Source organism: Pistacia vera, unplaced genomic scaffold (assembly GCF_008641045.1).
Source record: "Pistacia vera cultivar Batoury unplaced genomic scaffold, PisVer_v2 Contig898, whole genome shotgun sequence".
Lineage (NCBI taxonomy): Eukaryota > Viridiplantae > Streptophyta > Magnoliopsida > Sapindales > Anacardiaceae > Pistacia > Pistacia vera.
The window spans coordinates 47,121-70,237 of record NW_022196776.1 but is presented as its reverse complement, the minus strand read 5'-3'; the positions used below and the strand labels follow the sequence as shown (position 1 = coordinate 70,237).

The 23,117-nt window shown below is 34.0% G+C and overlaps 3 protein-coding genes across 5 annotated transcripts; 1 reads left to right on the top strand and 2 right to left on the bottom strand.

The window, feature by feature from the left end:
- Window positions 1–1,798: 1,798 nt before the first annotated feature.
- LOC116119662 (transcription factor MYB61-like) lies at window positions 1,799–3,728 on the bottom strand. Its single transcript, XM_031405612.1, has 3 exons — window positions 3,373–3,728; window positions 3,153–3,282; window positions 1,799–3,059 (listed from the first exon to the last, which is right to left on the bottom strand). Exons 1-3 carry the CDS (start codon window positions 3,503–3,505, stop codon window positions 2,039–2,041), a joined length of 1,284 nt encoding a protein of 427 aa, XP_031261472.1. The 5' UTR covers window positions 3,506–3,728; the 3' UTR covers window positions 1,799–2,038.
- Window positions 3,729–12,377: 8,649 nt separating this feature from the next.
- LOC116119663 (enolase-phosphatase E1-like) lies at window positions 12,378–14,627 on the top strand. The gene is made up of 2 exons (XM_031405613.1): window positions 12,378–12,674; window positions 13,015–14,627. The coding sequence occupies exons 1-2, from the start codon at window positions 12,639–12,641 to the stop codon at window positions 14,317–14,319; spliced, it is 1,341 nt and encodes a 446-aa protein (XP_031261473.1). The 5' UTR covers window positions 12,378–12,638; the 3' UTR covers window positions 14,320–14,627.
- Window positions 14,628–14,842: 215 nt separating this feature from the next.
- Window positions 14,843–21,146, bottom strand: LOC116119657 (transcription factor PIF3-like). 3 transcript variants are annotated; one of them, XR_004126423.1, is made up of 9 exons: window positions 20,314–21,146; window positions 18,869–20,183; window positions 18,680–18,784; window positions 18,492–18,557; window positions 18,123–18,188; window positions 17,455–18,027; window positions 16,373–16,502; window positions 16,139–16,265; window positions 14,843–15,209 (listed from the first exon to the last, which is right to left on the bottom strand). XR_004126423.1 is itself a non-coding variant. In XM_031405604.1 (9 exons), exons 1-9 carry the CDS (start codon window positions 20,403–20,405, stop codon window positions 16,255–16,257), a joined length of 2,292 nt encoding a protein of 763 aa, XP_031261464.1. In that variant the 5' UTR covers window positions 20,406–21,146; the 3' UTR covers window positions 15,430–16,254. The 3 variants fall into 3 exon arrangements, 2 of the variants coding, with proteins under 2 accessions (XP_031261464.1, XP_031261463.1); XM_031405604.1 differs by lacking the exon at window positions 14,843–15,209 and having other exon boundaries at window positions 15,430–16,265; window positions 18,869–19,083; window positions 19,150–20,183; XM_031405603.1 differs by lacking the exon at window positions 14,843–15,209 and having other exon boundaries at window positions 15,431–16,265.
- Between the last annotated feature and the right edge of the window lie 1,971 nt (window positions 21,147–23,117).

Here is a 23,117-nt window from a genome sequence, read left to right as displayed (position 1 = left end):
TCAATATACAAATGTAAATGTATCTGTATAGTAATATCAATATTAATATTAATAGTGCTATTCTCTTATGCCTGCAAAGAAGGAGCTTATAAAATTGAGAAAGAGTACTTCTTTGGTGGCTGTGCACATGGGGAAACATGAAGGATTCTGTCTTTTGCTTAGGGCATGCATTTTGAAAGATAACCCACTAATCCTCCTGGCTTTAGAGGTCTCACCATTCACCATGCATTTCAAAGGCTCTTTCTAAGCTTGATTGTCTCATCTTCACGTAGAAAATGATAATTTTGTTGAGTTATTAGCTCTTAATCTTCTTGATTAAGTAGACGTGTTTACCGGAAGTGAAGCTCAAGATAGAAGATATCTACTTAGTTGGACTTGGACTATTACTTTAGTACCCGTTGATCCTTTAGTTAGACTCTCAAAGTTACGATCATCACATATTGTCTTATCCACCTTATTTAGTGGGGTTAAAATTTTATCTCTTTTCTACCTTAAATAGTAGAGCTCAGAACACTTCCTCCTTACTTAAACCTGTATATCAGATTTCCAAACGAATTAGGAGTACCAATTTAGCTACTATATTTGTTTATTGGTTTTAACTTGTGTGAAAGATTGATATGGTAAAAGGGTAAGCATAACAGACACTTAATTAGCAGTTAACTTGTAAACAGGTGGAAATCAAGTTAGTACAATGATGAGTTGATGACCAGAAGAAAAAGGGTAATTAATTGCCACTATTTATGGCTTAGCAGATTAACATGATTAAAATTGACTTTAAAATCTTTGTACCCTCATACATTTTCTTGCCATTATCATGATTCTATATGGTCTATGATATTAATGAGAAATGAAGCTCAACTGCAACAACTTCATCTGCACTGTAAATTTTGCTTTCCCAAATTTGTTTAGCTACAAGGCTAGATGAAAATCATAATTAATTCACCTAACCAGTTCTTCTCTTTCCTAATTATCCTCTTCATTTCCATTGGAGTTTCAGAATTATCAATAGATGCCTCTGTGAGGGCCCCCTCTCACTGTCGAAGTAAAAGGTAATATTGGCCCACTTCAAGCACATAATGGCTAATGGCCTCATGTGAATTTTATCACCTCTGAATTCAATTCACTCGCTGAGAATAAATAAAATTTTAATGAAATGGGAATTTCTTGCATTACCATGTTCTTAAAGATAACCTTTTTTTTTTTTTGCAGTTTGCAGATTAATATGAGTGGGGCATTCCATTGAATTCCTTTTTTTTTTTTTTTTTTTGCTTTTAGTTTGGAGTAAGAAATGGTGATTTGGCAGAAAGGAAAATTGAACAGCTGTTTGAGCTTTAAGAGATGGTAAACCAAAAGAAGAGTAGAATAATTTGCTGTGGTTGTTCTGTGATGGACCATTGGGAGAGAGAAGTGACTTAAAGGCTGTCAAAAAGTGAAAACTATCTCAATCTGTTGGGGGACAATGATAGACAACCAATTAAGAAAAATGGTCCTTTGAATTTGCATAAGGGAAAGCTTATATGGAATTTTAATGTTTTGTTCAATGTGAAAAGGATCAATATGGAAAGAGATTGATAGTATTAAAGTAACTATGAATCCCAGGAAACCAAAAGAGAGACAATCTTCATCAACTTTCAACTTCAAAAGGTGATGAACAAGGCAAATTAAAGCCTTGTGGATAATTCTAAATTCAGTTTCAGAATCACTCCTTTTGGATAGTTTTGATAAAAAAGTACGGACTTTGAATCCAGAAAGAAGACATTATTCTTGATATTCTATTGAATTTTATGGACAAGAATAAACATAAGCTTGGTTCAACACAAATATGGAGATTTTTGTATAAGGGAACTTTACAAACAAAAGAAAATTCTATGGCACACACTGTACAAGAAGATACCTTTTACAATCCATCAGCAAAGAAAAAAAAAAAAAAAAAAAAAAAAAAAAAAAAAAAGAAAAGAAAAATAAAAAAAACTTGTGTGATTCTCTCTTCCCTCCTTCAATTAGACTCTGCTCCTGCTAAATACAAGACAACTACAAGCTAAAGGGTTTGTCCAAAAGCCACAGAAAGTCTCTGTAGATCTTTAGTATACACATCTGAAGCCTGTGAAGTTTGTTGATGCTGGTTCTGATGCCAACTGGCACTTGATCCATCAGATATAAAGTGTGCTTCTGGTTTAACTTCACTGTACATAGGCTGAGGGGTTTGGTTTTGTATTGTGCTTCCAAGGAAGAATGGTGTGTTGAGATATTCAGACCATTTGATGTCTTCTTGATCACCAGATTTTCCGCAGTCTGTTAGTCCCCATGAGTAGGCGGCGGTGTTGCTCTCGAAGAAGGAATTGTTGCTTTGCAATTCAATGCTACTACTAGTGCTTCCATTGCTGGTGCTGCCATGGTTACTGAAGCTACTGGCTTCCCAATTCTGGACTCCATTGATATCACTCGAAGGATTCTCAGAAGGAAGACTAATGGAAGGCTTTACGCGAATTGGAGTTTGGAACATTGAGGCTGAAATGGAAGGGAGAATGGTTTGTGTCATGGTGGAATTAAACTCAGAAATCATCTGATCAGAAGAGGAGGAATTTGGATTGAAGCAAAGCGACGAATTCGCGTTAACCGACAACCCGATATTAGGCCCATAATTCATCTTCTGGAAAGGGAAATAACCTACCAAATCAGGCCTGCAACTTGTGGTTGAACTATCATTGGAGGCACCACCAAATCTATCCAGAAAAAACTCCTGAGTGTGAGGAGTACTAGACAAGTTGTTGCTGCTGCTGCTACTGATCATCTTCGAGGTCGAAGAAACTTCAAGAGGGAGGTGTCTTTCAGCAGAAAATGAAGGCGGTTTCGGGTTCGCAGGCTCATTGGAGTGATCTCCAGAGGCTATGTCACTGATTATAATTTTCTTTTCTTTATCATTCTCAACCTCAGAGAGTGGCTTGTGAGTGTTCGGGTCAATGCCTCTTTGTCTCAGCTTCTTCTTAATGCTAGAGTTCCATAAATTCTTAATCTCATTATCAGTTCTCCCTGGCAACTGAGCTGCAATCTGAGACCACCTGATGAACCACCACCGCCAACAAATTTAAACAACCAAACCACAAAATTAAACACAAATGGAGGTTCAATTCATTAAAAGTTGTGAAATTTACCTGTTACCAAGCACTGCATGGAGTTCAATTATCAAGTTCTCTTCCTGAAGTGAAAATGCTCCTCTCTTCAAATCAGGCCTCAGGTAATTAATCCATCTCAACCTGCAACTCTTCCCACATCTTTGAAGACCTGCAGCCAAGATTACAACCTCAGTAAATTAAACAGTCCTTAAAATCCTGTGTAATGCATTACAAAAATACAATACTTCTTCTTTTCTACCTGCAAGCCTGGGGACTGAGCTCCAGCAGCCATGTCCATGCTTGGTAATATAATTCAGAAGCTTCTCATCTTCTTCAGGAGACCACAGGCCCTTCCTCAGCTTCTGCTTGTAGCAGCAAGAATGCCTTCCCATGTCAACTCAAAGTTTATAGAATGGAGTATGAGCAAAAGGGTGGTGGAATTTGTGAAGAAAGAAGAGAAAGAAACAGACACAGAGAGAGAGAGAGAGAAAGAGAGAGAGAGAGAAAGAGAGGGAGGGAGGGAGAGAGAGGTGATAAGAAGGTTAAGAAAATGAAGCAGCAGGAGGGGGCGGTGGTGGGGAATCAAATTAATAGGGAGGAGAGACTCAAAGAGATACAAAGTCACCTTCAAGAAGAGAGACTGAAAGTAGATTATGGTTTCTAAATTTATATATCATCTCACTCTGAGTTGCTTTCTCCCTGTTCATTGGTTGGTCCATGTCAGCAGGTGGAGACCACCATAGGGTGGGGCCCAAGTGTGTGATGAACGGCAAGGATGTAAGTAGAGAGGCATCTGTGATGATGATTATTATTATGATTATGATGGAGATGATGAAGAGCTCCAATAGGACCAATAATTTGACTTGCATTGCATGTGTCTTCATCAGAAGTTTGAGAATTTACGAAATTTGGCAGCATTGGTGGGGCTTTTTGACAGATATTTAATTCATGGTAGAAATGAAAACTTACAAATTAGTCCCTGTAAATGTGTAAGATGATATGGAAATACGGAGGGGCGTATATGGATAGATTTGTATACATATTTATATATAATTTTTTTAAAAAGGGATATTAACTTAGAGGACATATGTTTTTGAAACTTACACTTTGAGGACACAGGCTTTAGAAATGACAGATAAACAACACTTAACGATGTTTATTTACTATATTTAATTGTGTAATTATAAAATGACATAAATACCCTCAAAATTTGGTAATGAAACGAAAGAAAAAAGATAATTTGACATAAATACCTTCGTTAATTACCTCGATGGTTGATTACGTATATTCTGATCTGTAACGTGACTAGCTTCGCCTATGAAGATAACAAGTAAAACAACCATAGAGGATTTTACCATAAGATGTATGATGTTTATGGTTGATATTGATTTTGAAGCAATACTATATTTCAACAAAGTTTATTCCAAGATTCTATATACAAAATTGGCCACAAATTTGAAAATGGGGAACTTTCTTTGAAACAAGAAATTCCCATGATTAGCTAAGACTTTCAAATATGGCATGCTGCGATAAATTTTCTATAACAAGAAGCAATAATTAATCATCCCTACACAGATCTTTTATTTCTTATGATGAAATAAATACTACATTGAATATTTATTTTAAAGGGTTTTCTTTTTTCTTGGTTTTTGACTAGTCATCCCTTCAAAATAATTCCCAAGTACCCTTTTTTCTTTTTCACTTTTTGGGCAATTTTCTGAAATCAAGATCTCTTTGGAAAGGTCCATATTTAGTACAAATTAAAAAATATATTACATGATAAATTAATTAAATAAGAGGGTATCTTCCAAATTCCACCAACTCCACTGTTCATTCTTGTTTCTTTATTAATGTGAAATCACTTTTCATTTCCCTCTAACCAGTACATTAATGCTTAAAATTAATCAGTATATAACAGAATGTTACATCAAAATATGTAAGTATATGTTTTACATGTTCTTAGTAGTTGATTATATATGTATTTATTATACGTATATGCTCTCAGTAACTGATTGTATATGCATCTATTGTTCGGAAATTTTCTCCTGTTGAAGGCTACCGCGAAATAGTGAAAGAGTGTAAGTCCTTTATATAAAGACAATCAAAATAATGGATTTGTCTTCCACAATAAAGAGTATTTACATCTGAAATCTAAATGAGGACAAGATCTGCTGAATTATTTCAATGTACTGGTATCTTTATTGCTACGGCAACATTAATTTCTCAACGATATTAATTAATTTTTTTTTTTTTAATAGACGAAAGTACTGAAAAATCTATTTGTTCGTTGTTATAAGTTTATCGTTTGCAATTATAAACGACATAAGCTTAAAGGTGGTTAAATATTCTTAACATGTTTAGATTAAGGATAGAGTAAAATTACGAAGAATACAAGATTTGATCGACTTTGAAACCCTAAATATATATTTTATAAGTTTATCGTTAATTTTCTTTTCGCGGTTATAGAAAACACACCAAAGCCGTGAAGACATTATAGACATACCCTTAAAATAAATAAGAATAAAGGGAAGGGGTCTGTTATGACTTTATATACAGGAACATGACAAAAGAAATAGTGATAAAAATTAGAGAAATTATGGAGCAAAATTGATTTGTTTAAGAGCATAATCTTGAAGGAAGATGTCAAGAGATATTTAATTAATTAAATTTAACGTTTAATTAATCAACTGGATGACAAAATATTCTATGCAAGATATGCATGACATGTAAACATCCAAAACAATATAATATTTTAATTTGATTTTCTTAAACAAGATTCCATAGTTTATTGGAAAGAGACTTCACTTAATAATAATAATTAATTAGTTAATCACAATGAATATTAAATAAATAAAGCTTTTTTAATAACTTAGTGTATGTGTAATGGTCTCTCTTTGTTCTGGAGTTATGAAGCTTCCTTGACGTCTAGCAATGGCTAACTCTTAATAAATTAAAGAAAGACTCCCATGAAAAGATGCTTGTAATCTCTCCATAACTCATCCATGATGATTAAAGAGAGATGATTGTAATAGGATTGATTATCTTTATGGAAGGAATATGAGCTGTTTAATTTGGTGATCGATGAAGTCAACTGTATGTATGTATTGTATGTTTATTCTTTCTCTTCGCTGTCATTTCCATTTTATTCTTCCCCCCTTAATCATCTTTCATTTGTTCACATACATCTATTCTATTAAAAAATTAGGGTTTTGTCATGGGAAACACCGGTATCCTTATAGCAACCCACCATTTGGTAACTCAAGTAGTAGGACGGGTGCTAGGATGTGTGGTTAATTAAGGCGCACGGTTTTATGTTTGACACCTTGTTTCACAAAATGAGGATTTTGCTGCAATAATATTGTCTTGGTGACACTAGTGTCCTTTTCAGTTTTTACAAGTCGTCAACGTTTTAACAAAGTATTTTTAATATTGTTTGACAGTTATAAGAATATCGTTATCGTCATAAGTTCATCACCAGAGTCACAATGAATGATATGTTTACTATGAGACACATATATTGTTTCAAGGCCTCAATTTTAGTACTATTTAACAGTTATAAGTACATATATCGTTACTGTTACAAGTTCATCATTAGAATCACTACGATTGATATATAGGTTTGCAAATAAGACACTAATCTATGTTGTTTGAGGGTATCAATTTTGGTACTGTTTGACAGTTATAAGTCTATCGTTATATTCAAAATGATGACGATATAAAATTCAATGATAGATTTACGAAAAAGATGTCAATACTATCTCGAAGCATCCTAGACGGACCCAAGATGGAAATTCATATTGTTTAATTTATTACATATTATTATGATATAGCAAGCTAGGCTAGCTTAAGAATTATAGTTTCTTTTACTTTAACAAATTGAATTTGATGTACCTTCAGTTAATGTTTCTCTAGTACAAGTCTTTTCAATGACATTACAAATTCTTTATCAGAATTATAAACCATAGACTTATAAATAAGATATTATCTATATTTATTCAAAGTATCGTCATTTTTTGTTACTGTTTGCCAGTTATGAATCTATCGTTATATTCAAAATAATGACAACGTAAAATTCAACCACTTGGTCCAATTGGATGGAAATTTACACTGTTTAATTTATTATTATAAAATAGCCAGCTTGTGAATTATTGTTTCTCCTTTACTTTAATAAATTAAATTAAATTTATTGTACCTGCATATTGTTTGTAGGGAATGTATATCTCTTTCTCTATCTCTATCTCTGTCATCAAATGATTAGAACTTTCAAACAAGCAATAGTTTAATCGAGTTTAACTTGCTTGAATTAATTAATATAAATAATACTTTGCTGTTCCATTACATTGGTTTGGTTTCCATTGTACATAGACAAATAATTAAAATCCTTTGCCACTACAATGCAACACATAGAGATAGAGGTCAAATGAAACCAAAGTCTATAGGTTGACTGGCTAAACTCAGTTCATTTCAGCCACCACAATCAACAAAAAACTGTTCTCTTATGTGTCTTCTTTAGCAATGGCTGAGCTGGGATTGTTTTGATTAGTCAAAAATATTCATCAGAAAAAACCCTATTAATGGAGGCTGGATGGTCCCCAAGAGTTTATATGTAGCACCAACAAGAAAACAACATATCAAATAGGAACCATCTAAGAAATGAGTTGTAGGTCCATGTCCCTATTCTTTTAGTTACTAAAAAATATTAATGTAATATATTGGGTCTACTCGAGAAGATATTGTTTGGGTGCGAGTATGATAATATTTGCTTTAGGCCTAGACCGGCACAAGATTACTTTTGGCTTTCATGTAAGTGTCATTCACCCAAAACGCATACTACTTAGTTATGGAGACCTAAACGTTAGAAATTGAATCTTAGGTTCATCTGTGAATGATGTAAGGATTTGAATTTTGATTTTTTTTTTTTAAATTTTCATATATATATTTATTTGTTTCACCAAATTGAGCAAACAGATCACAATCAAAACAGTTAAATCTCTATAGCTCTTCATTATCATCAAGTGGGAGGTTTTGGTGACAATATTGTGTAGGGTAAGTTTAATTAGCAATTTGAGTGATGATTTGATTTAAACATATGGAAATGATGATTTCTTGGTAAAGCAATGACATAATTTTATTCCTAGTGTAAAGGGTTATATTAAATTTCAAATATAGCTAAGTGTGTGATGGGAAATATGGGATTGAAATTCATGTTAGCTAGGCAAGACCATTTATAAAATAATAATCAATTTGTTATTTGAAATGGAGGGAGACATAATCTCTCTGTCCTTGAAATTTGAGATGCTTGTTTCTATTATCATTAAAGATGTCTTTATTTTATATATGTTTAAGTTTAATCTAATGTCTCACACACACAATAATAGAGAAGAAAGAGCTTATGCTACATTATAATATTATTATTATTGTTATTATTTTTAATAATTGAGGTGTTCATGCCAACTTATGCATACTTCGACTAATCCCAAGGGGGAGTTATCCCACAACAACCCACTATCATGACCTTTTAGGTAAATCATGGACAAAGGTAGACCTAATGGGAGAATCAAACCTAGGACTGTGGATTGAACCATTTGCAGTCTCATTGGTTTGCCCTTAACAATGGACTACCCATGGGTGGATAAGACTTTTGTTTTAATTTCTTTGGATGTTAATTAATTATTGACTAACTAGAGAATTCAAGCAATTAAAGTTGTGGGAAACATCCCACATTATAATGCCTAGACAAGTAACAAAAACTAGGAGGAGAAAGAAAGAAAGAAAGGGGGGAGCTTTATTTGAGATGACTCTTCTTAATGCAATCTTCAATAATATTTGATTATAACACAACTAGGAAACATAAGCACATGGATACCTTATGAGCTCAGTTAAATCACACAACTAAAACTTAATCTTTTATTTTTTATGTATATCTTTAGTCTTATCAAAGCAACATTGTGATGATAACACAAACATGAATGTCAATATCATGACATGGCTTACCAGTTATGGAAGCTTAAGATCTTAATTATAATCATTATTAGTTAAACCCACCACTATTTTTTCTCCATTAATTGTGTCAATGATATAACTATTGTTAAAGCAAATTGTTTCAAGTATGTGAATTAGTTTATATGTGTTTTGAATTACCTCAACTAAATAGACGCGTTTTAGGTGAATTGACAGTAAAGAGAAATCTAAAAACAAACCCCCCATATTGTCTAGTCCTAAAGCGTACAATATTTGCTCGGTTAACCTCAAATTATAGTGAAATAAAAATTGACTTTAATAACAAGGAATCAATTATGAAAAGGGGTTAAGGGCTTTAACCCCATATCAATTATCAAAAGCATTGTCGGGTTGAAATGTTTATGAGATACCCCATCAAAGAATAATTACATATTAGCTTTTGCTTTGTTAGTGGGAAAATGATAGTCAACTTTCTTGCCACATTAACATGATTGCTTGAGGAGGCCAAAAGCTTAATTATAAGAGTGAATTTAATGTCCCTAGCTAGCTGCTTATTAGTTTGATTGTTTTTGAAGGAGGGTGGGGGGGACTCTTCATGAATCAATCCTCAATTCTAATTCTCCATCAATCAAAGATATGTCAACCTCTAATTGTATTGTTTTCATATATTTGCTAAAACATTTTTTTGATTAAAGGGTGTGTTATGTCTATTCTATATCACATAAAGAAGAACATTTAGTACCTGTACACACATCAGAATCTAATAAATGTCCCTTGGCCAATTAGCTCCACATACAGATAGGTGGTCACTTCTAAATGCTTTTAAAAAAAGAAAAAAGAAAAAAAATTTCCAAGGAATGAACATATAATGAGTTAATTTCAACAAGTGACTACCTGTGTAGGTATATGCATCGCACTTTAATACGATGCATCTTCATTGATTGGTTGTATACATATCTGTTGGATAAAAGACTTTCTGAAATACTTTGATTTGTATGCTTAAAAATGAATTATATATGTTGTTAAAGGGCGTAAGATACGATCAATACAATAGACATAATGAACACAAAACAGCCACCAAACAAGTTAATCTAGAGGGTTGACAATGATATAATCTATCAAATAATACAAAAAGAACAATTTATTACAAGTTCATATTCATCCACTATTTCTCAAATATGTCAATGGAAAAAGGTGAGGAGACAACTAGACATCATAAGGTTTATTAGTTAGTGTAATCTTTGAATGATAATCTTGAAATTCAAGTATTTTTTTTTTCTTTTCTATAAATATATATATGGTTGAGATTTTTTCAAATAATTAAAGATGATATAATCCTTATGTAATGATCTATAATTGACAATTAATGAATAAACATATATGGAACTTTTTGACCATTACCACCCTACCATTCCAACCCATAATGATCTAACAACTTCAAGAAACTTAGAACCCTCTTGATCAATCTGCAAATCTTTACAACTCTATCTAGAACTAAAAGAATAATGCTATAAATTTTAAGTATGTATCTCAAAATTCTCATTTCGGGTAATATATCATTCTACATGACATTTATGTATAAATAATAAGTTAATATGATAAGTGATAAGGTGATACCATACAGGATAACACATTACTTGATACGAGAGATTTCTATAATACTAAATTTTGTCAAAATTCAAATTTCAGGTAATATCTATTAAGGTACGTTTGTTTCCCTATTTTTCCCCTATCCAATTTCTATCATTTCCAAAATACATATTTGTTAATTCTGAAAATATTATTATATGTTATTCAATTATTTTTAAACCCCCTAAGTTTGTTAATTCAACTAACACCCCCCAAAAAAAGTTTAGAAATTGACAAAAACACTCTCATCCAGCCACCCACATTTGCCAGATTTTGGCCACCACAGTCGAAAAGTGGCCGAAATTTGGTATAATGGTGCACTACCGATTATATCTGGCCAGTAGTGCGCCGATCTAGCCTTTTTCGGCTAGATATACTGCCAAAGATCTATCCATTGACGACCAGATCTTTGGCCATCATTGACGATCAAACGTGGCTAGATCTGGCCGTCAATGGCAAGATCTAGCAGCAGATCTAGCCTTTTCCAGCCAGATCCACGGTGGATTTGGCTGGAAAATGCAACCTCGGCGCACGACTAGTTAGATCCAACTGGCCATACGTCGATACGGTGACTCCGACCACCCTCCGACGGTGGTGGCTGGCTGCCAATATTTAATGGGTGGGTGGGGATGTTTTTGTAATTTTTAATGTTTTTACTACAGGGGTGTTTAGTAAATTAACAAACCTAGGAGGGTGTTTTTATTAATTTTCAAATCCTACCTCATTATTACCACCCAACTCTTATTTTTTCAAAAATATTATCCAAAATACTAAAACAAACGCAAGTTTACATGACATTGATGTGCAAATAATACGTTTATATGGAAAATGACACAATGATACCATATAGAGTGACATATTATTTTACTACTTAGAATGTGCAATATTACTCTGCTAATCTCTCGATCATTCAAAATTAAAGAAACTTCAATAGTAATACTAAAGTTCTTGTATCCTTAAATGGGTAAAGACTTTCAGATAAGGGTGATAGAAGAAATCTTTGTCTATAATCTAGAATGACTTTGTATATTGTTGAATTAATAAGCATTAAGCAATAATGGAGAATAACTTTTGAATTAAGCATTATTTATATAGATTTTATAATTTTAACTTTTTGACCTATCCAAAAATATGAAAATATGTTACACATTTTCAAACATCCTTTTTTATCTTCACACCATAATCAAAACATTACAATCATGAATAAATTACTATTTTTAATCAGTCTCAAAACGACGGTGTTCTAGTTTAACAAGTGTCAAATGATTGATGAAGAAAAGACATATGAACTCGACCGTTAGCATACAAGCCAAATATACAAATTAGAACATAAAATAAAATAAAAAGAGTAATACTACACTAACAACTATCTTTCACAAACTTTCTCTCATAACCCTGATGTTGCAGTCCGTAATTAATTAGTGGGATCCATGCGAGACTCATATGGGACCCGTTATGAACTGATCAATTGTAAACTGTCACGTTAGAGTTGTGAGAGAAAGTTTGTAAGAGCGAGTTGTTGGTATAATATTATTCAAATAAAAATGGTCCCCATAAAAGTTGTCTCATAGTCTCAAGCAAAGGTGGATCACACAAATTCAATTATTAAATACTTTTTTCAGTTTTCATTAATTTCCTTTTTTAAAGTTTAATGTGGAATCCTAATCATGCAACCCAAATTATCATGTGATATACAGTCTACCGCACCCTGTTACTGATTTTTTTTTATTTTTTTATTTTTTTATTTTTCATCAAGAAGTGGTAGCAGTAGCAGTAGTAGCAAGTTCTGATTTTTGTTGGCAGTAATTGTTTTGATTGTTGAATGTTTTTGTTGTAGTTACCAACCATATCGTTCTTTTTCTTCTGCTTTAATTTAATTTTCACTTTAAAGGGTGTGTGTTTTTCTCTTCCTATTTCATCTTCAACTCAGCTCTCATGGCTACTCAGACCGTACCAACTGAAGCTCATCAGGTATGCTTCTGGTTTTTTTTTTTTTTTATTTAAATTTTTTTAATGAACCCTTAAGTTGAAATCAATTAAGTAATTAGTGACTTTTTGTTGTGTTGCATAGAGCAATTATAATCCTGTTGATTAATCCATAATTAAGTTATTAATTCGGATGTTTGATGCATCAGGGGGATTCATATTTGTCTGTGAAATTGTGTGCCTTGTTTATCTGAGAATTTTGGAGTTTTATATTGAAGTTGTTGTGTTGATGATCTAACAAGTTGAGACCTAAACAAGATCATATACATCAGATGTTTTCTTGAATTGTTTTGATTAATCAGCATCTGGGTTTCATTGATTGCAGCCAGTTGAGGAGAAAGTGGATGATGTTGTTGTTTCAGCATCAAAGGAAAATGAAGATGTCCCCAAAGTGGAAGAGTCTCTCAGTCCAGAGGACAAAGGGGCTGGGGATGAGCAGATTGAGCCTCCGGTAGTCGAGGTTCCGAAAGAATCCATTTCTGATGCTGTTAAGAGGAAGCCAGAGGAATCTGAAGAGAAACCAAAGATTGTTGAACAATTGAAAGAAGTTGAAGAAAAATTAGAGGTGAAATCTGAGGAGGTAACTGAAAAGATTGAGACCATCTCCACAGAAGGGGGAAAAGCAGATTCAGTAGTTCCTGAAGTTGAGGCGAAACCAAAGGGACAATCTGAACAAGTAGCTGAGAAGGTTAAGATTTTGTCCAAGGAGGTTGATAAACAGGATTTGGTCGCTCCTGAAGTTGAGGCAAAATTAGAGGGAAAATCTGAAGAAGTAACTGAAAAGGTTGAGACAGCATCTGTGGAGGTTGATAAACGAGATCCGGTTGTTGGTGAAGTTGAAGCAAAATTAGGAGGACAACCTGAAGTGACTGAAAAGGTTGAGACTGTTTCCGAAGAGGGTGGAAAACCGGTTTTGTTTGTACCTGAAATTGAGGCAAAACAAGAGCCACCATCTGAAGTTGAGCCTAAGGCGAAAGATGAAGAGACTTTGGCTGTTACGGTTGAGGAGAAAATCAGCGAAGTGGAGAAAACTAGTGTAGTTGTTCCAGAACAAGTTTTTTCAACAAATCAGGAACCTGAAGCTGCTGAGAAAGAAGATGTAGTTCAATCTTCTCTTCCTGATGTCACAGAAAAGAAGGAATCAAGTGGAGTTGATGCGGTTGTAAGTTCGTCAAAAGAGACACTGGTTGAGGAATCAACTCAGCCTATTAAAGAGGAGGGTGTCAAGAGCGCCGATGCTCAAGTTACCGAAACGGTGTCTCCAGGAGAGAACACTGGAAAAGATAAAGATGCTGAAGTAGTTAAAAATGGGAGTGAAGAGATAGCAAAAGATGAAACAAAAAAAGATGGGAAAACAGAAGAAAAGCTGGATGATGCCAATAAACCTGTTAGCGAACCGGTTAAAGAGCCTCCAAAAACTGAGTTGGAAGTGAAGGAAAAGGAGGTCTCCAAGGATGGTGATGGCACAAAAACATCGCGGGACCTTCCAAAAGAAGCTCCAGCCAAGCCAACTCAAAAGCAATCAAACAACCTTATATCAAAGGTGAAACAGTCACTTGTGAAGGCAAAGAAAGCTATCACTGGGAAATCTCCAACTTCAAAAACCAAGGATGATGTTAAAGCCAAATAAGGCATTCCACCAGAGGAGCTTTGCACATATGTATTATTTATTCTACAGTGTTGTGAATGAGTGTTGTGAATGTGTGTTGTGCAGTTTGTTGGTTGGTTTCCCTCTGTGTACATAGAAGCTATAGTTATATCTGCTAAATATTGTAAAAATTTTAAACAAAAAAGGGTATTTACTTCTACCCTATGGCCTATTCATTTCTGATGTATAAATAGTTTTGTGATAGGGGTTTGGATACAAGTATTATCAAAGAACAAGAACTTGTCAGTTTGTAAGATTAGTAATAGATGTTTTTTATAGTTTTGTGATTACTACACTCTCTTCCCTGTATGCATACATTGCTGCTATTCATTGTAGTTCTGTAGATTGTTTGCAAAGTTTCAATTCCCATATACTGTTATGGAAATCAGAATTTGAAACTATATCATGAATTTGACTGAAAAGCTTATCAAAATCTCTTTGGATCTCATTGATTACCTTTAACTCTCTGGATACTTCTCCATGGTTCCAATAACACTGTACATACAAAGTTTGCTTCTCCATTTTGTATTCAGTTGATGGGACTGTTTATTTGTTAACATCACGTAAAAAATAAGATTACATAATCGAATCTGATTACATCACAAATCTATTGCAATATCTCTTGATAAACAATTTTATTATGTATACTTTTTTATGTGTAGCATTACTCTTTTGATTTACTGTACGTAGTCGCGAATAAAAATCTGAGGGTCAGAAATTGAGGCAGGATCAATTTGAATTTCCCGTACTTCTTTGAAAAATGAAAATCCCAAGTGAAAGCAAGGTCAATATTTGAAATCATGGCAACTACGAAAAGGACTTGATGAAGTGGAGCATTCTCTTAGTGTGGAGAAACATTGTGCCAAACTGATCTGCATGATCATAAAATTCCAAATGTGGGAGAAGAAAGTCAACGAATCTATGATAACACTACTAGAAAGGAGCCTTAAATCTGTTTTGCTGGAGAATCACTTACTAGAGCTAAAGTTAGTACAAAAATGAAGTGGAGGACAATGATCTTCAAGAAAAAGACTAACAGATACGAGATAAGNAGAAGAAAGTCAACGAATCTATGATAACACTACTAGAAAGGAGCCTTAAATCTGTTTTGCTGGAGAATCACTTACTAGAGCTAAAGTTAGTACAAAAATGAAGTGGAGGACAATGATCTTCAAGAAAAAGACTAACAGATACGAGATAAGATAACACAGCTATCATAACAAACAAACTTGAGCATATACTGAGAAAAGCATTTACATTCATTGAGCCAAAAAATGAAGGGAAAATAACGATAACTACAGTATAAAAATTGCCTATATGACATGAGTATTGGCTTGCGATTATGAATGAAAATTATGAATGAAACTCAATCGTTGTTAATGAGCCGGCAGATAATATCATGTTATAACATCTTTCTGGATATGAAGGTGCACTCGTGCTATACAATGATTATCGCAACTTAAAATTGCTTCAAGATCGTCAAAGCAAGATATAAACAGATAAAAAACATCCTTCCTTAACTAAACGAAGTAACCCACAAAACCATAGAAATTGAGTAAGATCAAAACAATGATAAGCCAATCATAGAAATTCAAAGAGAGAAGAGATGGAGAGATATGTATTGGAAAATTACTATCATTTTATCGGTTGAAAGAATGTTACTCAATATCTACAAAGGAAAACATTTGAATAAATACTGTTGAGATACGTATTCTACTCTTTGACATCGCTTTATTTCATGTGTCAAGTAAATGAATGAATGTACAGGCGCAAGAAAACATTTTGAGGGTCCTCAGCATACCAAAATCTGTGGATATTGTACTTGTTCTGTCCCGTAATTAGAGTTCAGATGGTTATTGTAGAGATAGCAACCAACTTGGATTTTTCTCATTTAATCAAAATTTTCAGAACTAGCTATCATTCATAACCTGCACAAACAAGCAAGCATTTAATTTACACAATCCTGAAACCAAAATGTAATGTTATATCTCATCAATGTAAATGTAATTATCCGTAGTCACCAATAAACACTCACAGGCTGCTCTATTAGGAACGTTGTCATTTTTCTTGGGTGAGCCGAAAGCTCCATGACCAGTACCTTCTGAGGCTTGACAATTATCTTGCACTGCAGGAGGCTGTCCTAAGCTTCCATTTGCTGCTTGACACTGGAATAGCAAAAAATGTTAGTTTGACCATACTCCGGCAAACTAAAGGAAGAAGGAATTTGATTTATGTATCCAACAAAATATTTGGTAGGATGAAGGAAAGTTCAGGAAGTTAGTAAAATATAACCAGGGTTATTGGTTTCCACATTTTAGAAGTAACAAATAATAATATTTATTCTCACGATTCATCATTCTTAACTAGAACTGGAAATATTCTGTATTGATGAACAGATACAGATTTTCCCTGAAGCAATGCCAATCATTTAATTTTGAAAATGACAGTGAATTCATGCGATGAGCCTTGCTGTCCAAGTCACTTTCCTACTGTACACAAAGACATTGGTGATCACTTTCTATGAGCTTCTCTGCTTGTCTACAAAATGATTCGGTGTCTTCATAATTCTTCTTCAACTGTGTACTAACATATTAAAGCCTTTAGCCTAGAAATGCCTGTTAAAAAATTAAAGGGTCTAAACTGTCTATAATTTTCATCTTGCAAGTTTTCACTCACCTAATAAAAGATCAAACTAGTTATAGATAGCCATTGAAGAATCAAACTCCAAATACATAGCCAGGTAGGCACGTATTAAGTACAGGAAGATGGGAATTAAGGATAAGGAAAGCGAGAAAGAGTACAAAGGCCACCAATTTTTGCTTTCAGACTACCTACGGAACGGCCCTGTATATGAAAAATTGACAGTGAAATCTTTAATATGATGACTTCCCCTTAGCCCTTTCCTTTTGTAGCCATACTATTTATCTTCTTCAATTCAGAAATATCTATTGTGACTGTACAAGTCATTCTTTCTTTCTCATTTATGGGGGGACCTAGGACTATAAGGCTACCATTGCTCTAGATGGGCCAAAAAATTGTTTCTTATATAACATAAATTCCATATTACCAAAACCGTGTTATTCTCTCACATGTGACCGCATGATAAATTGCACTAACCTGATTAGATGTCTGATTCATTGAACTATTGGTAGCGGTGTTCTGCAATGTCTGATTGGTAGTGGTATTTGGCAATGTCTGATTCATTGAACTATCAGTAGCGGTGTTCTGCATTGCTTGAGAACTGTTGCTCTGCATCAGATCCTTTGAGGTCGAGCCTGTAGCTGAATCCAAATTATCCATAGGACCTCCCGTGCCACAGGCATTTAGTCCCATGGCTGGCTTCATAATAGGCCCTCCTGATAAAGGAAAGGGTGCATGTGGCATTGAGATGGGATGTCCTTGACCATGAAGCCCAAACAGCTGGAAGTTAGATCCTGCCATCCCATGTAAAGCAGTGGGTCCTGACACTGGTGGGCCTGGGAAATGTGCTCCATGCATTGGAGGCACCTGAACCATTGGATAACCAGAAGTTCCACAATTCATATCAGGCATACCCATTCCATAGCCAACACCCATTCCCATTCCAATACCCATCTGCGAGTAATGAGCCATATGAGCTGCACGCATTTGTTGCATTGCTGATGGAAACATCATTGGTGGCATATACAAACCAGCTCCCATTGACATAATCTGCATAAAATTGGTAAAAGATAAATTACAGTTATCAGATTGTCCAAATTCAGAAAATTAAAAATAAATCATTGAGAGGGAATCTTGAAGTTTACTTGAACTTGAAGTTGAAGTGTTTTCAGATACTCAATGGCCTCGTCAAGCATTGAAGCTTTGTCCACCTTATGCAAAATTGTAAAAGTCAAAAAAACTGAAGACACAAAAGCTATCAAGTGTCTGGTTGTTCTCGTTCATTTATTTAAATTAAAAAAAAAAAAGTATAAAATATATGGAACCACCAAAAGTTCAGATTAAAGTATGTTGTTAAAAAACATGATGTGTATACTTGAGCTTTCAGAAAATTTCCACAATAGATGTGCTCAAACAATTGATTTTGAGCTTCACTCTGATAACAATGATTTTACATCTTAGAGAGGTTATCAACCAATCAAATCAATAAGTTCAAATAAATTAAAGATACATACCTTATTACAGTTTGGTATAAGTTCTTGTAAAGCACGCATCTTTTCATTAATCCTATCCCTTCGCCTCTGTTATGGTAGTCCAAATGAGAACAAGTCAAGATTTTAATTGAGAAACAATAGAAAGCAAGATGGTCATAGACATAAAAGTTCTCCTAGTATTAGTATTCAGCTTGAATGGTCGTGCTCACCCTTTCAGATAAATTATGCACTTCTGCAGCTCGGCTTCTCTTAGAGCCTGTACCTACTCGAGCAGTGACTGTTTTCTTTACACCCACTGATTCTTCTTCAATATCCTGCACATAAAAAATGCCTTTATATCAGAAATGACATATAATATTTGGCATACCAGCAAAAACTAGCATACCTATCTAACTTACCTCACTAGGACATTCAGAATCCTCAGTGTCATGATGTTTTCTCTTCAAATTATGTGTTAAATCATCTGAAGCTCTCTCTACACTGTTGCCAGAGCAAACAGAAGAAGCAGCAACTACAGGCTCTACAGTCTTCTCACTATCCAACAGTCCTTTAGTTGCACTTTCACCAATAACTTGAGTATGGCTTTTATCATTCTTTGATGCATCTTCTTGGCCTAGAGCCTCACTTTCACCAATAACTTGAGTATGGCTTTTATCATTCTTTGATGCATCTTCTTGGCCTATAGCCTCACACGGTTCAGCAACAACTGGTTCCTCAGGAGGCTTCACTTCAGATGGTTTTACATCAACCTTGGACAGTGCAACCGTGGGTTGGTAATTGGAACTTGTTCCTTTCCTTAAACCACTACTCAAATCATTAAGTGTGGATTCAACAGGATTGCTACCACTTGCAGCGGGCCCCTTATCCTTACTACCCATCCCTTCTATCCTCGATGGCCCAGAACCAGGAGTTGAACCGATATTCTGAAGATTAGATTTGAAAAGAGCAGCAGGTCGTTGGAAATGAGAAAAGTTAATCAGACCAGTGCTATTAGTAGGCATCCTTGGATCTTGCTTCTGCATCTTTATGCCTGGAAAACTGCCAGATGAACTAGGAGCAGAACCACCAAAAACAGAATTGTGGGTTGAATTCTTCAAACTATTGCCAATACTATCAGGAACTCTTGATCTAAGATAAGGAAATGAGGTCTGACATTGCTGAGATGACGATGGGTATAATTGACTAGTACTACTCTTTGGTCTCGTCGGCTCACCACCTCCTACTGACGAAATCTTCAACCCATTCCCATGTTCTAAACTTGCATCATTATGTACTGAAACAGTATTGAATTCTCTATTGAACTGACTGCCACTACTTCTCTTATCAAACGATGCAAAATTATTCTGGGTGGAGAGATCATTTCCAGTGACAACAGATAACTCAGGCAAAAAATCTGAACAGTATTCATGCTGTAAAGATTCATCGATAGAATAATTCAACCAAGGAACCATGTCATCATCTTGATTCAAACTCATTTCACCAGATGGCACCGCCATAGGAATCTCATTCAATACAGAGTCAATTGTCCCAAACTTTCCCATCTTTGTATTGGTGCCATTTACCATATCTTTTTCTCTTGTCTTGGTGGCGTGAGATGGTAAACAATGAGATGGTAAGCTATTTGATATAGGGCTCTTTCTGCTCCTACTAGACTGGCTCTGCATCAAAATCTGACCATTCTCCCATACTAGTTCAACAAAGTCATTCTCAGGTCTGCATTTAATCCCCCATCCAAAGACAATAACAACCAAATCAAAAGGAGAAAATAGGATTATGATTCAAAAAGATAAACAAAAAGAACTAAAACTTAAAAAGGTAACGAAAATAGAATGAAGTGACTTACTCGAAAGATAAATCAGCTGATGTAGGGTTCTTATCCTCCTTTGATGAATCAAGCTTCTCTTTACTCATACGATATAGCTCAAACAAAGGCATGATGGAGGATTGGAACAAGTATTTTGATTCTCAGAATAGCCCCAAAATCAAAATCATGCACATAACCATTATTGGTACTTTTCACACAACTTTTTCCTTGTATGTGAACTGTTCAATGAACCCAGAAACATATATACGAAGCCAAGAAACTTTCAAGACAAAGAAGCCAGACCAAGAGCCCCCACGATAAGACAATCCCAGTAACTCATTTTACAGTTACAAATTTACTTGAACAAAATCTTGCTTTAAAACAAAAGTCCTTATAAAAAACTTACATTATTAAAATATAAAGTTGTAATATAGATAAAGTAATCAGTCAAACCAATTCTTTAATCACTCTTAAAGATCCAAATTAAGCTCCTTTAACAATTTGTTTAAAGAAAAATTCCATGTTTTCTACTTCTCCAATCATTATATCAAAATCCCAGATCAGATTTTCAGTATTAAACAAAATTCACTAATCTTTCAAATCAAACCATTAAAATAAAAAAAGATAAAAAAGAAAAAGTGGAAGATTTGAACAAGAGCTGAACATAGAATAAAATGTTGAGAAAACCTGAGAGATTTCCTGGAAGAAGTGAAAGTTCACGAATCCAAATGCATTAAAAACGTCAAAACTGAGTTGTAGTTGAAGAAATAACGAAAAAAGTTATCAAAAATGTAATCTTTAGAGTGAGTAGTTGAAGCTCGAAGAAAGAGAAGTCCAGTTTTCATGCCAAGTGGACACTCAAATACGCGGAAGTCTTGCAGAGTTGCAGCCTGGGGACCAAGACAGGTACAATACAAAACTATGTTTATCACCTCCTAGTTTAACTACTCGAAGGTCGAAGCTTCACCCTCTTTTTCGTCTTTTCACATTCTTGGGTTATTTCACTTGTTTTAATCACATTCTTGGGTTATTTCACTTGTTTTAATCACATTCAACATGTTTTTTTTCAAGAGAATTCTCATGTGTGGAAGCATTTTTACTTTTGAACAAAAAAAGTTGAAAGAAGCTCAAGTAATTTGTAAATCCAAACATATTTAGTTTCTAATAAACTTAAATAGTGTTAACCAGTGTTTGATAGCGTGATAGTAAAAGAGTAAAAGAAAATCTAAGTTTACATGATTCTTGAACTCGTACTCGACCAATAGTCTTACGGTCTTAAGAGAATAGTCGAGGTGTGTTCAAATTGACTCAAACAACCTCGATCATAACAAAAAAAATAAAAAAAAAATGAAATAATGCATCTATTCTAGGATTAATGTACGAACTAGATCGAGTTTTACCTTTATATTTTACCCTTATTAAAGATAATAGGTTATCAATACTGAACTATTAAGGTTGTGAAATTATGAATTCAAAGTATTTTGGTAGTAGTTGAATGTCATTATCTTTATACATACATATTATTATTATGTAATTTGACTCTTGAATTTATGTTGGTATGGGGTCAATGATAAACTTTATGATTCTAATGAAAAGGGTTAGTTGTAACCTTGGTAAGAAGGTGAATTTCAAAGTTAAATGGATGGGAGGACCATTAAATATAAGCCAAAATATGGTTAGGTTCTTCATTCTATTCAGGTAGGTCTAGTGTCCCTATTCTGTGTATGTGAGAATGGGACATGCTATCCTAATGTTATCTTATCAATTTGGCAATGGAACCTTTGATTTGATACATTGTGTTGTTGTGAGCAATTAATAATACCCATAAAATCATATTATATGTTTGGAGGAGGTCCTTTCTTTTTGAGTGATTTTAAGGTTTGATTGATTAATGAAGATTAGCCCTTTGAGTTTGACTTTGCTTAGTTATAATTATCTTCCCTTGATTCATTTTGAGAGAGACTTTAGTGGTGAGAATTATGTCAAGCTTTTGATATTATGTAAAGAGTGGTCCTTAATTAATCCTCTTCTTTTCTTTACCTTTTTTTTCAACTTTGGGTTTTGTTATAAGAAATCAATAAATCAATTAGTCAAAAAGAATAGACACTGACCTTGAGGTATTTTAATACATTATAGGAAGATTTTTGTTTTTAGATTATTCCTTGGAATAGGTCAATGTCTTTTTAACTACTAGATTAACACTATTTTGATCTCTAATGAGATATGGATACACACAGTCTCACACTAGAATTCAAAAGAAAAATCATAATAATCCATGATTAGTTGAGTTCATCAATTGTAGAATCTAATTGGAGCTCCCCTTGATTAAGGCAAGTGAAATTTCTTGGTTGCCCTTTGAACTAAAAGGTGATTACTGATTAGTACACAATTGAAGGTCTAAACTGTCCTTTGAGTAACATAAAATATTTCATTATAAAGTGAGGGGACACCAAAATCAATGTGAGGCAAATGTAGGACCCTTTAAAGTAATAGCATTAATATAAGGTTTATTTCATTAATTAAATAGTTAAACGCATTCGATGTGCATCAATTCTTAATGGAGCTGATCAACCAGTTTTGTAAGCGAGAAATCAGTATAGTGTGGTTCTGAGACTGAGAGTCTACCTGATGAGTTACCAGATCCAATTTTTGTTCTATTCTGATAATGGTTTTATTTTGAACTAAAGCATTTTCAGTCTACCAATTAAGAACTGCTTCAACTTGGGAGAGTTTTCAAAAAAATATATGGGTGCGTTTGGCACATTATTTCTACCCATATTCCCAATCCTATTCCCCAAATATTGTTTGGCACATTATTTGAGAAATATTAATATATTTTTTAA

What these genes read in the sequence shown, in the direction of transcription:
- LOC116119662 (XM_031405612.1), bottom strand. Translation starts at nt 3,505, where the DNA reads ATGGGAAGGCATTCTTGCTGCTACAAGCAGAAGCTGAGGAAGGGCCTG. An exon ending in CTCAGTCCCCAGGCTTGCAG is followed by an intron (nt 3,283 to 3,372) that starts GTAGAAAAGAAG and finishes TCTTGGCTGCAG; the next exon opens with GTCTTCAAAGATGTGGGAAG. An exon ending in CATGCAGTGCTTGGTAACAG is followed by an intron (nt 3,060 to 3,152) that starts GTAAATTTCACA and finishes GTGGTTCATCAG; the next exon opens with GTGGTCTCAGATTGCAGCTC.
- LOC116119663 (XM_031405613.1), top strand. Translation starts at nt 12,639, where the DNA reads ATGGCTACTCAGACCGTACCAACTGAAGCTCATCAG. An exon ending in TACCAACTGAAGCTCATCAG is followed by an intron (nt 12,675 to 13,014) that starts GTATGCTTCTGG and finishes CATTGATTGCAG; the next exon opens with CCAGTTGAGGAGAAAGTGGA.
- LOC116119657 (XM_031405603.1), bottom strand. Translation starts at nt 20,405, where the DNA reads ATGCCTTTGTTTGAGCTATATCGTATGAGTAAAGAGAAGCTTGATTCA. An exon ending in ATTCTGAATGTCCTAGTGAG is followed by an intron (nt 18,785 to 18,868) that starts GTAAGTTAGATA and finishes TTTTATGTGCAG; the next exon opens with GATATTGAAGAAGAATCAGT. An exon ending in TTATACCAAACTGTAATAAG is followed by an intron (nt 18,189 to 18,491) that starts GTATGTATCTTT and finishes ATTTTGCATAAG; the next exon opens with GTGGACAAAGCTTCAATGCT.